Genomic DNA, 13,875 nt, shown 5'->3' with positions numbered 1-13,875 from the left:
ACCCCCCCCACCCCCCCCCCGAACTTACGTTTTGTATTAGTGCTGAATACGCAAGCCTTCTTTTTGATACTTGATACCGAACACTGTAAAGTGTGCTCCATGCCAGGGACAGAGACGAGCACTTGTTTATCTCAAAAGGAAACTGCAGCCGACAGATGGCACTTGTTTATCTCAAAAGAGTTGACATCAGAGGCAACCAGCACACACTAGCATCAGAAAATGCTTTTAGAATTCTCAAAACGGACTACTTGCAGGAGGCTTTCATTTTTATCTTTAATGTTTTTTCCATTGACTCTTCAGAAGAATTTGCGTTTTCACTCAGACATCAGATATCAGAAGTCTCTGTGATATCTTAGCAAAGGCTTTGACTGTCACAATAAGAATATGAAAAGGATTGAATCTCCATATGCATAGAATGTGCCGGCTATAGCATTCTCCTCAGACATCGGTACCGCCTAACAAATTTTTTTAGGTTCTGAATCAGAGGCTCAGTGGTTGAATATCATCTTTTCAGAGACTGAAACTCACTCATAAGAAATGCATTTGATTTTTCTTCATAAAGCATATCCATTCGCATGTGCCTGCAAGTCAAACTCGCATAAATTGTCTGGAACAATGAGATATGAATACATAAACAATCTTTCATTTTCTTAATTACACTTGAGAGAGTAATTGGAGTCATAGGAGTTAGCGCTGTACTTTCCTTAATCTGTCACAACAATCTTTTCCATGCAGAGCAGGACGGATTGAGTTTTGACTAACTCCAAAGCTCAACTTTTCTTTGCAGCTCACATACTCGATGGTGCCGCCCATGTTCCTGACTCAATATTACAATTGAAAACAAAGTCTTCATGTCACTCGCATTTACATACTCTTGATAGTCTTCTTCCCCACCTTCAGGTTTACCAATAACAACAACAATAATAATTGGAAGTTGAACTTGAAAATGTCTTAAATAAAATAAATCGAACATGATCTTCTGTACGACAAATTCACATGAAGCATTATACAAAAGCTTTTCAATGAGTTGACAACAAAATTAAACCAAAAAAGAACAAGAAAAAGAAAAAAATGTTTTGAGTAGAGAAGATTATAATTCATTCCTTCAATAACTTGAAAGGATAGACAGGCATTAATTGTCTCCTCATGAACAGAGGCACCAAAAATTCACAGAAATTATCTTCACATTCTGCATGTTGACCCATAATTTCTAACAAAAAGAAATACGTATATGGTTGAAGTGGTATCATAGGTCATGGATTAAATGCTTCTAGGACTATCTGTATAAAGGTAGAACATTTTAAAGGATGAATGATGAAAGCTATTTAGAGCTGGTCCATCACAACTAAATTGGCAGTGGGGCTGGACCTCAAGATAAGCAAAACCAAGTCCATTTTAAGCTCAAACCTTAATTTCTGCACAGAGGTAGCTTTCCAGATAAATGTTTCTAAACATTTTCCTCTTTCTATTTTCCAGATAAAGATGGTAAAAATTACCAATTTTTTTCTGTAGGCCTTTTTCTCTTTTGCAAAACTTTTATGTTTCTTCAAAGTTGTTTTGCAAGAGGGGGTCCTTTTGGCTGCTTGATTCTAAGCTTCTTACTCCAGTTTCCACACCTGAGTTCCCTTCTTTGGCTTTTCCCCACATCACAGAATAAAAACCAGTAACAATTACAGCTGCTCCAATAAATCTGCATTACATTAAAAATGGAATGGTCACTTTCTTATAATAGAAGAGGAGGAGAAAATCAGGACAGGAAATAAGAGAAATCTGACCAGTAACATGATCAAACAAAACTTCTTATACAAGTCAAAACACCACCCAAAATTAAAAAAAGGTACCTCCCAAGATAGACCGTCTCTCCTAGGAAGATGGTGCCAACCGCAGCTGAAATTATAACACCCAAGGGCTTGAACATAGCTACAAATACAGGCCCAGTCCTGTGCAGGCACCAGGTACAAACACCAACTTGGAATGCAGAGCCAAAAACAGCCTGCATTTTCCATATTAAGGTTTCAAGACAAAAAGTGAATATAATTTAAGCATGTACACAAACATGCTTTTTCTTCTTACTTCTACTTACCGAGTATAGCACAGCAACTAACCTCACACCAGGTTTTAAGCTCCAGCTGCTTAGGTCTCTTTCCATAACCAAACAGAATATTGCAGATTGAATGGCCACAAAGAAGCAGTAAAAAAAGACTACGATGAACTCAGCTGAGAATTTCTTAAGGATTGAAGCCTGAAATGTACGAAAAATAAGTCAATCTTATAACTGGTTCTCACTCTTGCTATTTCTTAAGAATCTAACCTGTACAATAAGCCATGCTGAAGTGAACACACAATCTACGGCAAGGAGCAATCCACCAACGACCCAGTTTGTTTGCGGCACGAAAAATTGAAGGGACAAGTTTGGTGGCAAAGATGTCATCAGAAGGTGGGTTCCTTTATAGTATGTCATGATAAATGCCCCTGTAATTAACACAATGGTTCCCACTGATTTGGCCAGGCTACTGGAGCTTCTCCAATCTAGTTTTTCCATCCTGAAATCACCAAGTTGAATCATTTTATATCCATCGGTAGCAATAAAAATATCACTCTACGCAACTTAGGAGTCTGTTACTCTTCCAAAGTTTTCTACCATATGCTTAGCACATTCATTAATTAAAACATGAGTTAAAACTTTTTGAGATAGAAAAGTCTGACCGAGAAAGGAAACTAAAAGGAGCTCAACCATCCAGTCACTGAAGAACTCTTCAGATGATATGACTATCAGAGGAGCTCAAATGAGAAAACGCCAAAAGATGTGATTTTGGGCAACAAAAGAATCCACTAAATTAGGAGTAACATTATGACCACAAACTATTTTTGTACAAATTAATGTGGCACTACATGACTGTTTGAATGAAAATATAGAATAATAAAAATAATTAATGTAGGCCATGTGGTGATTTTATTCAACGAATCATGTTATGCTGCATCAATTTGTAAAAAAATTGATGGTAAAAGAGTTTGTAGTTGTGTCATTGTTTCTAAATTATTAGCAACACAGAAGAAGTCACTAAATTATTAGCAACGCAAAACTAACTCCCCTTAAATAATATCCTTTAAGTCCATCTTAAGGAAAGAAACTATAATGCCTACAAGCCAGTATTTTGAAGACAACAATATCAGCCGAGTTGGCACCAATCAATTATCAATAATTCAGTCATGAGTCTCATGACCATAACTAAATAGTAATTACAAAGTCAACGTCAGCCTCTAATGCACAGACAGACCTATTATATTTCATCAGCCGAGGCTGCAGATCAAATAATTCTCCTCGATGTTATTACATTCCCAAATTTGCAATAGAAGGGAGAAGGCCGCGAAACTTTAAAAGCCAGACCCACCTGCATTGCCACTTATTCTACAGCAAGCAAATCTCTTGCAACAGACTTAAGGAATGGAAGACATCACATATCATGGTTCCTTTAAGTTCAGTGCCGAATTGATTATAACTCTTTGGTGCAGATTATCCACACATGCATTTTTCATTTTAATAAACTGGGAGGGGGCATGTACCACATCCACAGTGTAGTAAGATAAACAGGAACGGAGAAGAGGTGTGTTAACAGAATAGTTGGAGGATTTTGATGTTCTAGAACATTGTAGGTAAAGCTTGGGTCAGAATCAGAACAAGAGCTTTGAGTATCTTCTCCCTTAAGGGCATATTGTCTGAGCTGCAAGACCAACATAGTGATTTCAGCTTATCTGTGACCTCATACTCATCAGCTCCTTGTTAATAGCTTAAAAGGCATACTGCCACTTCAGCAATAACATTAAATCTGTCTAATTTTCAGCAGCTCTTTTGAAATTCCTTCTCTAACTCTAAACTGCAGTCACTGATTGAGTGGGTTCCAGATCAAGTATTGATGTCTGAAGGAATGAATAATTAAGGAGGGAAAGACAGGAACCTATCTGTCCCTGCATGGTGGATTAATTACAAATAGCTTACTACCTAATCCAGGAATCAGACTGGATAATCATTATTTTGTAACTGGAATACACTCTTAGCAAATTTTCAGCAGTATGCCTATTATGTAATTGCAAGCCTGTAATTGGGACTCACAAAACTTAATTATGCAATTTAAGTACGGAATCAGACACTCATACAAATGAAGAGAAAGAGAACTGATTATATTATTGGTTGCAATTAATTAGCATCAGTAACATAAACTTCCCAAACGGACTCCAATGAACAAAATCAAAAGAAAGTCAAAATGATCATAGCAAAGGGGGGAGCATTACCTGAAAATGATGGCAAGAATGAAGGTAAAACCCGGAACAAGATTAAGCATAGCGGTGGAAAGTGTAGGTGAGCTATAGTAAATCCCAGCGTTACCAAAAAACTGAGACGAAGTACTGCTTGAAGTAAAATAAAACAACAAACCCTTTAACAAACAACATCTTTGATTATTAATTTTCTTGCTGTATGTGAATGAGTAAAAGCAAGAAAATTTATTATAATCAAACAAAAAGAAACCAACCACAAGGTCAAAGAAGTAAAACTTAGCATACCCTAGAAAGCCAAGTAGGAAGAAAGCAGATAGAATAGGCAAAGTGAGTGGAGGAATTCGTGATCTGCATAGAGATGATGAATTGATTAAAACATGAGAAGCTTTGATATTTGAGATTAACGAAGGGTAAGTAACCTGTGGAAGAGAAGTGAAGCGGGGAGGAGAACGAGAGAGGCGAATGCTTTGGAGTAAAAAACGAAGACCAGGTTGCTCATCCCATCAGACATGGCTGCTTTGCCGGCAAACATCAGCCCAACTTGAGCGCACTCTGCCATCACCATCCCAATAACTGGCGCTAAACCAACTTTTCCCATCTCTTCTCTCGCTCCGATTGCCAGTACGGGCTCTGGAATTTGGGGCAGAAAGATTACTTTCTTGATGACACGTATCAAATGTTTACTCGATATTCTAAGCCATCATCATATTCTTTTCTGTAGGTAGATACTTTGAAATTCTGTAGCGAATCAAGTAGTCATCTAAACAGATACTGCATGGGAAGGTATATTCAACGGAAGAAGAAATCAAATTATTATTTTTTTTCGGTGTATTAATCCAGACATCAATACTTGAATCAGTCGATAGCTTTGCCGCCCTAGTGTCCAGCTCAATTTGTGAGGGGATGTATCTTACATTAAATGTAAGATAAAGAAATCTTTTATGTAGAAGAATGAAGATCATCATGCTTGCATTATCACCTGCTCTAAATTATTGAATCTTGAAAAGTTTGACATCCAACTCACTGACTTTGCTAGTCCTATCAGCTGCATGTTGATATTCATTCTTGTACGTAAATATAATTACTAATCAAGGATTGATCATTGACTTTTAAGTAGGTTGCAGGGCTAGCTGTGTAACCCGTCGGATTCTCTTTATTAATAGTTATGGTCATTGTTAGTAAGAAAATAAGAAGTGTCATTTCTTTTGATTGGGTTATTAAGGGATTTTGGGGATTGATTTTAGGCTTTTTTAATTTGTTAGAGTTACTAAGAATTTCCTAATATTACATTTATTAATTACATAAGACATGTGTGCTTGTATTATTACTTACATTTGTTACGTATTTATTATTTGGGTTCGATTATATTGGAACTGCTCTAAGGTATAATATTTTTTCATAATCACACGATTAAAGTTATAATTTTTTTTTATTATTTATCACTTTGCGTGTGTGACTGAGATTCGTACTCCATCATACATCAACTCCAACATAACCATAACCTTATTATTTACATTTATCATAAAAGCTTGTATTAATTTTTACCACGCGAAAATTACAAGCTATCGACTAATCTGTTATTTACATGATTTCTCTTTATAGAAATATTATGGTATCCGAGGAATTGCCTCTGGAAGTGGGAAATTAACATAATATTTTTTTCTTTTGTTTTTTTTCCAATACATATCACTTCAATTACCGAGCTTTTCTATTTCCCCAAAAGACAGTGTGGCGAGATGCAAAAATTCGTCAAAGGCATAGAAATTATGGAACCAGCACTTTAATTTTACACAGAATCATTTTATTATAGATATCGTGCAGTAGTTTAATTTTACACAGAATCATTTACAACATTAGACATCGCATTAAATCCTTGGGCTACCTTCTGCATTTGTGCTGGCTATAAATTTAACCCACCGGCTTGTGGCAACGGCAAACCGTTGACCCCCTCTAACCTAACTTTCTTAGATTTTTTTTAATAAATAAATGATAAATTATGATGAGGGGTCTTATGCAACTTCACTCGTCTAAATAATAAAGAAATTATTGAAATAAGTAAATGAGAAATTATTTTACAAATTTGAAGGACTTTTTTTTTTAATTCTGTTATATACAGATTGTTACTGATATTACATCAGACATTACAATTACAATACATCAGATATTACAATTACAATATTTACAATTGTATCAAATAATATAATGCTCCACTCACATTTCGTAAGAGAGAAATTATCTTCACTCAATTAGTTGATAATTGAGAGAGTACTGAAACTAACTTCCATAATGCTCTGATGGAGGCTCGAATCCTTACACTCAATATTATAAGTGCAAAACTTCTCCTATTGGACCAAATGCTCATTCGTACTAATTTGAGGGACTTAAAAACATAGTATTTGACCAAAATTTTGTGAGTGTTGTGGCCTCAATAGAAGTTGAGAAAGTCTTAGATGGTAGGGACTCCACCACATCATCACATCATCATCTAATTACATACCACCACATGCATATACGTAATGTACTATGGTTATTTTAAATTTAGTGATAAGTGTATATGTGGTGTCATCCAATTGGATGGTAAGGTGACGATATGGTGGCATGATATCAGTATCACTCAAGACTTTCACATTTTATAAATTTATATGAAAACTTTCAACCACGAAAGAAACAACCAAATATATATATATACATAACATGGTTGTTGGAGACTAAGAGTGGAGGAGTGTTTTATAGATTTATAATATTGGTATCAATATAAATAGTTGAAAATTATAAATAAATAATATTAAATATCTTAAATTTTATCTTAAAACTAGGAAATAGAATCGCACTTCACGCAACTTTGAAAAAAGAATTTATTATTCTCTTTTTTTCCTCATTCTACTTTTAATGATTTATTCTATTTGATTAAGAGGCAAGACTTCCAAAAAAGATGAAAAAAATAAAGTAAAGCTAAAATCAAAAAAACTTTTTTAATTATTAAAATTGCATCAGCTAAATTAACACGGTAGAAATAGAAGTGCTATAAATGCACCTTGTCTAAGTCAAAACCTTGGAAATTTGAGGTTGATATATCACCGCAAGGCCACCTGGAGAAGGAGCAGAAAATGTATCACAATAGCCTCTCAGTATGTTTCCTTCTTCAGCAGTGAATCCGAGAGAGGTGAGCATTGCAAGCCAGCAATTATAGGTGATGATATCAATGGCGTGGCAACAGTCAGGGCTAATATCAGCCTAGCTATTAAAGAAGAATATAACGATCTCATTTGAGTATGATTTCAGCTCCATTAACGTGGTCCAGCACTCCGTTAGGCCTCCACTAGCTTCAAGTCTTGTTGCAAGATCGTAGCATGGTTTCATATTATTGTTGAGGCGATCACTCATGCTGGTTGCATTTGTAATATTTGCCATGATCAGGCAAGTGAGGGCCAAAATGAAAAACACATGTTTTAGAGCCATTGCTATTTTCTGTTCTTTTATGTTGTGTTTATGTGGGATATCATATTTTTTGTTGCTATTTATAAATTAAGGTGAGGTAGAGGAGAAGAGTGATTAAAAATGTTTATAAATTATTGCTTAATTTATGATCAAGAAGGTTTCAATTAGAGAAAATAATGAGTCTTTTGATAAACTGTTACATATCGATTGTGTAATAACAGTCAAATTAATTATGAGAAGATGAAAAGCCAAATTTGAAAGAAAATTTCTCTATTTGTTAGATAATAGAGAATATACAAATATGAGAAATGGTGATGTCACATCACCTCTTGTAGTCCCAGCTTTATATATATATATGTGACGTTGATTTAATAAATAGTGAGATTGTGTGATACTTCACTTAAAACTTACAAAAATTTATCTTCTACCTAATGAGAGACAAATCACATATCAAAATGAAAATTTGAGTTCAAAATTTCTAATTCATCCTCTGTTAAAATTCTAAGGTGTTTGGCAGAGCGGTTGTACGTAGCAAGTAACAGCTAGCTGAGAGAGAGAGAGAGAAAAAAAAAAGAGAAAAATTTCATTCAATCACAATTCACAAAGATTAAAATATGTACATCAAGAGGACCTTGCACAAACCAAAAAAACCTGCTGCAAAATCCTTCAATGTTATTCTTTCATTTCTCTCACCCAAATATCTACAATTGAACACACCAATCTTCCCAAACTCTAAAATTTTTGGTCGATACACAGGTGGTACGCATGTTTCTTCCGTATCATACAACAGGGCTTGATGAATCTCCCTCAACTCAAGCCAACTAGAAAGTGAAAAAACAAGCTAATCAATAATAGTTAAGGAACGTATTAGATTATTTAATAAATTCTGGTGCATGTCAAAATTTTAATATATATATGTAGCAGATCGAATTTTATACTTACTCGAAAAAGCAGCTTGAATAAAGTTTTGCTTTGAGCATGTTCAAATTGCAGAGAGCTTCTTCAGACTTGCGAATCTTCTTGCAAGAGAGGGACCTTTTGATCGTCAGCAGCATCTTTAGAATTATGGCCTTTACGCAGTAATTCATCCTCTCTGATATTTCCCCACGTTACAGTATAGTAGCCCATTCCGGTTATAACTGCTCCTATCACACTGTACATGCATGCATTTCACTTCATCTGTTAATTGGAGGGATTAATTTGTTTGACACCCAACAAGATTAAGAATAACCATCATGTGCCAAATGGTTGTGGCTCAGTTGACAGCGCAGGCTGAGTTTGTGGGAAGAACTCTCGGGTTTGATCCCCACTAAACACACCATTTGGAAGGGGTAAAGAGTCTTAACTGTGACTACACCTCGAATCCGGATTAGTTGAGCCATTATGTATATGGCTATCTTTAGTAATTTTTTTAAATTATGAAAGAATTAAACTTAATTTTATTTTATTTAAATAATTCATTCAGTAAATAATACAACATGTTATATATGTGCTGAAAATATATGTATACTCGTTCCATATATAACATTTTCTGACATGTCATCTGCTTGATAAATTATAAACGATATGCTATATTAAGTATTACCTTCCATAATGGAGAGAATTTGTAAAGAAGGTTAAACCGAAAGCTGTGGCAAAAACAATTCCAAATGGTTTGAACATGGGCACGTAAAGATGGCCTTTCATTTCGGCACACGAGACATGGACGGTGCAACGAATGACACTCCCAAAAATTGCCTGTAACGATTAACAAACCATATGTGTCTTTAAAAATAAGGGAATTAATTAAGTTCATATTATCTATATATAGCCATTTTCTAATATAGGCGTCCTTTTTTTTAATTTATTCGGACACATTTTAAGCTGTGTAGTTTAATAGATTTAGATTTTAATGCTATTAAACCACATGACTTAATAACATGTTCATATTTAAAAAAAAAAAAAAAGAGGTGCTCACACTAATATCTTTGGAGTGATTGGTTTAATTTTGGTAATTATATTTGAATCACTTACTGTTATAATAATGAGGAGAAGCTCCATGTTTAGCTTTAATTTCCAAGCATTGATGTTTCTCTCCATAATCAGCGAGAAAATTGAACACTGAATAGTCCCAGCCAAGCTATAAAAAGAGACCACTTTCATCACTTGGGGATACTGTTTGATAGTTCCCACCTGACCAAATTAATTCGAATTACACAATTAAATTCAGTGCGCTTTTGTCTCTGTGGTCGATTTTAACGAGAATGAATTGATCATAAGATCAATGAAATATGATATTAATTAATAATTTTACCTGAATAATGTTCCATACGCAGACAGATAAAGAAGAAGCCGCAAGCAAAGTGGAACCAAGGACCCAACGGTCTGGTGTTGAGTAGAAAATGAGGAGTGGTGGATTAATTTTTGCTTCAAGTTTATCATCAGAAGCAGCTTTTCTCATGGATGGGCCTTTGTACACCTGTACAAATATAGCCCCCATGATCGATATCAAGGTGCCAATTACTTTGACTCGGATGCTTGAGCTTCTCCAATCTAGTTTTGTTGTCCTGGGATTTACGTTATTATTATTATCATTATTGGAGTTACAACCATACTCTACATGTCCAAATATCATATGGTAGTCCAAATATATTTATGATGGTCGCTTCGGACTCAACTCTATTGAGTCCACACATAGCCAAGTTGACATCTATAATTAAAGCTAAGCCCAAAACAGGAGAACTATATAGTATATATAAATATTAAATTGTTCCAATAGGTGGTCTAAAACGCCACTAGAAATGGCCCATGGTGCCGATATTTTATATGTTCAGCAAGAATTTTTTTCGGATCTGGATTTTAATATATACGAGCAAAATAATACAAGTAAGTGATGTTAAAATAAATATAGTGCAACAGAGAAATAGATTTGGATCATGCATAGATGGTACGTAGTTAGTGTATTCATGTAAAAAATTCATCAAAACAAAGATATGTTATCAAGATCTCAAATTGGTTGATATCATCCCGTGCTCATGATGATTTGAGAAAAAGAATAATTAATTCAGAGGAAATGTATGTATGTATGTAAATGAAGCTAAAGAGAAAAACCTAGTGATGATCGAAAGCAAGAAGGAGATAGCAGGGATCAAAAGGCCCATCACGCACACAACGATAGGCGAACTATAATACAAGCCGAAGAATGCAAGGTTCTGAGAAATAGCTACCCTGCAGCAAAAACATATATTAAGGCAGAAAGTAATTAATTAGAACGAAATATGTATCCATCAGTAGCAGTGTTAAAGAATTAAAACGAAACAAAATTAAGGGAGGCTATGAAATATACAAACCCGGTTAGGCCCAAGAAGAAGAAGCGCAGCATAAGAGGTAAGGTGAAGAGTGGCTGCTCTATTCTGCAGCAAGCAAAATTAATTTAAAAAGATTAATGGCAGACGATCGACGATATTTATATTAATATAATGAAATATTATTAAATTAAATTTATTGTTATGTTGTACATGGAACATGAAGAATTAAAAAGGAGAAAGAGGGGTGATTATTGTGTAACAACCTCCCCCCAGCCGCAGCCTCAGACCCGCGGTGATGAAAGAAGAAGGAACAAGGAAGAAGAAGAATGGATCCAAGAGCATTTGTGTAGGCAATAAAAACAAAAGGGCTCATTCCTCCATTCATGGCCGTTTTGGTCAATATAGTAAGCCCTATTGTACAACCTTCCATTATCACCATCAATGTAAATGGCACCATTTCCTCCTCCATTTGTCCTCTCACTAGTCCCATCATATATAATTCGATCGTATGTGTCTCTGTTATCTTTCACTCTTTAATTAATTTGTCTAATGAAGCATGTACAACAAGCTATCTCTCTCGTATATATTTATGAGTGAAGGAATTGATCTAGCTAGGAGCCTGCTGATGACTAGCTGACTGCTGATATAATTTACAGTCAAAAAATAATGCACCAACTAAGAGCTTCCACAATGAGAATTGGAGAATGACAGAGAGAGATAGCCTTTCAGAAAGTTGTGAAGCTACTTTGTCTTTGTACGAGAAATAGCTACTCGATTTAGTGACTCAATCTTTATGCAAAGGGAGAATAAGCCGACGTGGTTTGGTAAAAAAATATTAAAACTTAAGCAATTAATTAGAGATTAATAATAATGTGACGTGAATGTTTTCATCTGATTTGTCCTTGCCCTTAATCGTGAATATTTTTACTATATTTGGTCATGTTCAAGACTAATTAAATTAAGTGCGGGGCCAGTATATGCATGTTTTGTACTTTCTTGAGGGACGATTTGTGGTGGACATTAACAATGTCCCTACCCTCATCGATTATTTTGAAAGGTCTTGGCCCCCCACTCAACTTTTGTTTTGTATTAGTGCTGATACGCAAGCCTTCTTTTCTTTTTGATACTTGATGCCGGACACAGTGAAGTGTGCATAGATGGAATCACACACAGCCCCGTGTGCTGGACCCATAATTTGTTGCATTAATTAATGTCCAAGAAAATATTCAATTAACTTTTTTTTTGTTTTTCAAATTATTACAATTTACACGTATATTGTCAACCGGATTCTGTTACAGTCCCCTTTCTCTCTATACACACATTTTTCAGTACAGTTCAAAAATCTATTATACATTAATTTAAAAATTCTCTCTCACTAATATTTAGATAGATATCTTCTTTTAGTCGAAGGTTAACAGTGAGCCTTCTAAAACTCGAACTCATACTTTTATATGATTATATCACTAGTTACAAGTTCAGTGGCAAAAGAGTCAATTAATTAATTAATTGATGATCAATCCTTAACTTTTGATAAATCTTAACCATTCATTATAATTAAGCTTAGATCATGAGCATTAATTAGCTTCGTTGTTTAATTTCTCCTTTCGGTTGGTGGCATTTAGTGATGTCTGGTTCTGTCTGGCTCAATGCATCAAAGGTGATTGAACTTCGTAGATCACGCTCCATGCCGGGGACAGAGAAGAGCATGGCACTTGTTTATCTCAAAAGAGTTAACATCACGGGCAACCGGCACACACTAGCATCAGAAAATGCTTTTGGAATTCTCAAAAAGGACTGCTTGCAAGAGGCTTTCATTTTTATCTTTAATGTTTTTTTCCATCGACTCTACAGAAGAATTTGCGCTTTCACTTGACATCAGACATCGGGAGTTGCTGTGATATCTTAGCAAAGGCTTTGACCCTCACAATAAGAATATGAAAAGGATTGGATCTCCATGGTGTATAGAATGTGCCAGCTAAAGCATTCTCCTTTGACACCAGTACCGACTAACAAAGTTTTTTAGGTTCTGAATCAGAGGCTCAGTGGTTGAATATCATATTTTCAGAGACTGAAACTCACTCATAAGAAATGCATTTGATTTTTCTTCATAAAGCATATCCATTCGCATGTGCCTGCAAGTCAAACTCGCATAAATTGTCTGGAATAATGAGATATGAATACATAAACAATCTTTCATTTTCTTAATTACACTTGAGAGAGTAATTTGAGTCATAGGAGTTAGCGCTGTACTTTCCTTAATCTGTCACAACAATCTTTTCCATGCAGAGCAGGATTGATTGAGTTTTGACCAACTCCAAAGCTCAACTTTTCTTTGCAGCGTCACAAACTTGATGGTGCCGCCCATGTTCCTGACTCAATATTACAATTGAAAACAAAGTCTTCATGTCACTCGCATTTACATACTCTTGATAGTCTTCTTGCCCACCTTCAGGTTTACCAATAACAATAACAATAATAATCGGAAGTTGAACTTGAAAATGTCTTAAATAAAATAAATCGAATATGATCTTCTGTATGACAAATTCACAGGAAGCATTACACAAAAGGTTTTCAATGCGTTGGCAACAAAATTAAACAAAAAAAAATGTTTCATGTAGAGAAGATTATAATCCATTCCTTCAATAACTTGAAAGGATAGACAGGCATTAATTGTCTCCTCATGAACAGAGGCGCCAAAAATTAACAGAAATTATCTTCACATTCTGCATGTTGACCCATAATTTCTAATAAAAAGAAATATGTATATGGTTGAAGTGGTATCATAGGTCATGGATTAAATGCTGTAGGACTGTCTATATAAAGGTAGAACATTTTAAAGGATGAATGATGAAAGCTATCTAGAGCTGGTCCACTT

General features: G+C 35.0%; 3 protein-coding genes across 6 annotated transcripts in view; all 3 read right to left on the bottom strand.

The window, feature by feature from the left end:
* Nucleotides 1–547: 547 nt before the first annotated feature.
* On the bottom strand, nt 548–5,281 carry LOC112098900 (WAT1-related protein At3g28050-like). 2 transcript variants are annotated; one of them, XM_024185557.1, is made up of 8 exons: nt 4,695–5,281; nt 4,561–4,623; nt 4,291–4,404; nt 2,312–2,543; nt 2,084–2,242; nt 1,842–1,993; nt 1,497–1,690; nt 548–894 (listed from the first exon to the last, which is right to left on the bottom strand). In XM_024185557.1, the coding sequence occupies exons 1-7, from the start codon at nt 4,871–4,873 to the stop codon at nt 1,537–1,539; spliced, it is 1,053 nt and encodes a 350-aa protein (XP_024041325.1). In that variant the 5' UTR covers nt 4,874–5,281; the 3' UTR covers nt 548–894; nt 1,497–1,536. The 2 variants fall into 2 exon arrangements, 1 of the variants encoding a protein (XP_024041325.1); XR_002905942.1 differs by lacking the exon at nt 1,842–1,993.
* A 3,184-nt stretch (nt 5,282–8,465) lies between these two features.
* LOC18043535 (WAT1-related protein At1g70260) lies at nt 8,466–11,493 on the bottom strand. The gene is made up of 8 exons (XM_024185558.1): nt 11,264–11,493; nt 11,043–11,105; nt 10,804–10,920; nt 10,007–10,259; nt 9,727–9,885; nt 9,299–9,450; nt 8,656–8,866; nt 8,466–8,534 (listed from the first exon to the last, which is right to left on the bottom strand). Exons 1-7 carry the CDS (start codon nt 11,491–11,493, stop codon nt 8,716–8,718), a joined length of 1,125 nt encoding a protein of 374 aa, XP_024041326.1. The 3' UTR covers nt 8,466–8,534; nt 8,656–8,715.
* A 1,605-nt stretch (nt 11,494–13,098) lies between these two features.
* The window catches only part of LOC18043534 (WAT1-related protein At3g28050), a 4,556-nt gene continuing 3,779 nt past the window's right edge, over nt 13,099–13,875 (bottom strand). For all 3 annotated transcript variants that reach the window (XM_006438387.2, XM_024185555.1, XM_024185556.1), the window contains one exon: nt 13,099–13,446. The gene's annotated coding sequence lies outside the window, so the exon portion shown is untranslated. The remainder of the gene's footprint in view (nt 13,447–13,875) is intronic.

This window comes from Citrus clementina, unplaced genomic scaffold (assembly GCF_000493195.1).
Source record: "Citrus clementina cultivar Clemenules unplaced genomic scaffold, Citrus_clementina_v1.0 scaffold_4, whole genome shotgun sequence".
Lineage (NCBI taxonomy): Eukaryota > Viridiplantae > Streptophyta > Magnoliopsida > Sapindales > Rutaceae > Citrus > Citrus x clementina.
The sequence above is the reverse complement of the archived record's forward strand: the minus strand, read 5'-3'. Positions and strand labels throughout refer to the sequence as shown.

What these genes read in the sequence shown, in the direction of transcription:
- LOC112098900 (XM_024185557.1), bottom strand. Translation starts at nt 4,873, where the DNA reads ATGGGAAAAGTTGGTTTAGCGCCAGTTATTGGGATGGTGATGGCAGAG. An exon ending in GCTTCACTTCTCTTCCACAG is followed by an intron (nt 4,624 to 4,694) that starts GTTACTTACCCT and finishes ATCTCTATGCAG; the next exon opens with ATCACGAATTCCTCCACTCA. An exon ending in CAGCATGGCTTATTGTACAG is followed by an intron (nt 2,243 to 2,311) that starts GTTAGATTCTTA and finishes CGTACATTTCAG; the next exon opens with GCTTCAATCCTTAAGAAATT.
- LOC18043535 (XM_024185558.1), bottom strand. Translation starts at nt 11,493, where the DNA reads ATGATGGGACTAGTGAGAGGACAAATGGAGGAGGAAATGGTGCCATTT. An exon ending in GCGTATGGAACATTATTCAG is followed by an intron (nt 9,886 to 10,006) that starts GTAAAATTATTA and finishes TAATTTGGTCAG; the next exon opens with GTGGGAACTATCAAACAGTA. An exon ending in TTCTCCTCATTATTATAACA is followed by an intron (nt 9,451 to 9,726) that starts GTAAGTGATTCA and finishes TAATCGTTACAG; the next exon opens with GCAATTTTTGGGAGTGTCAT.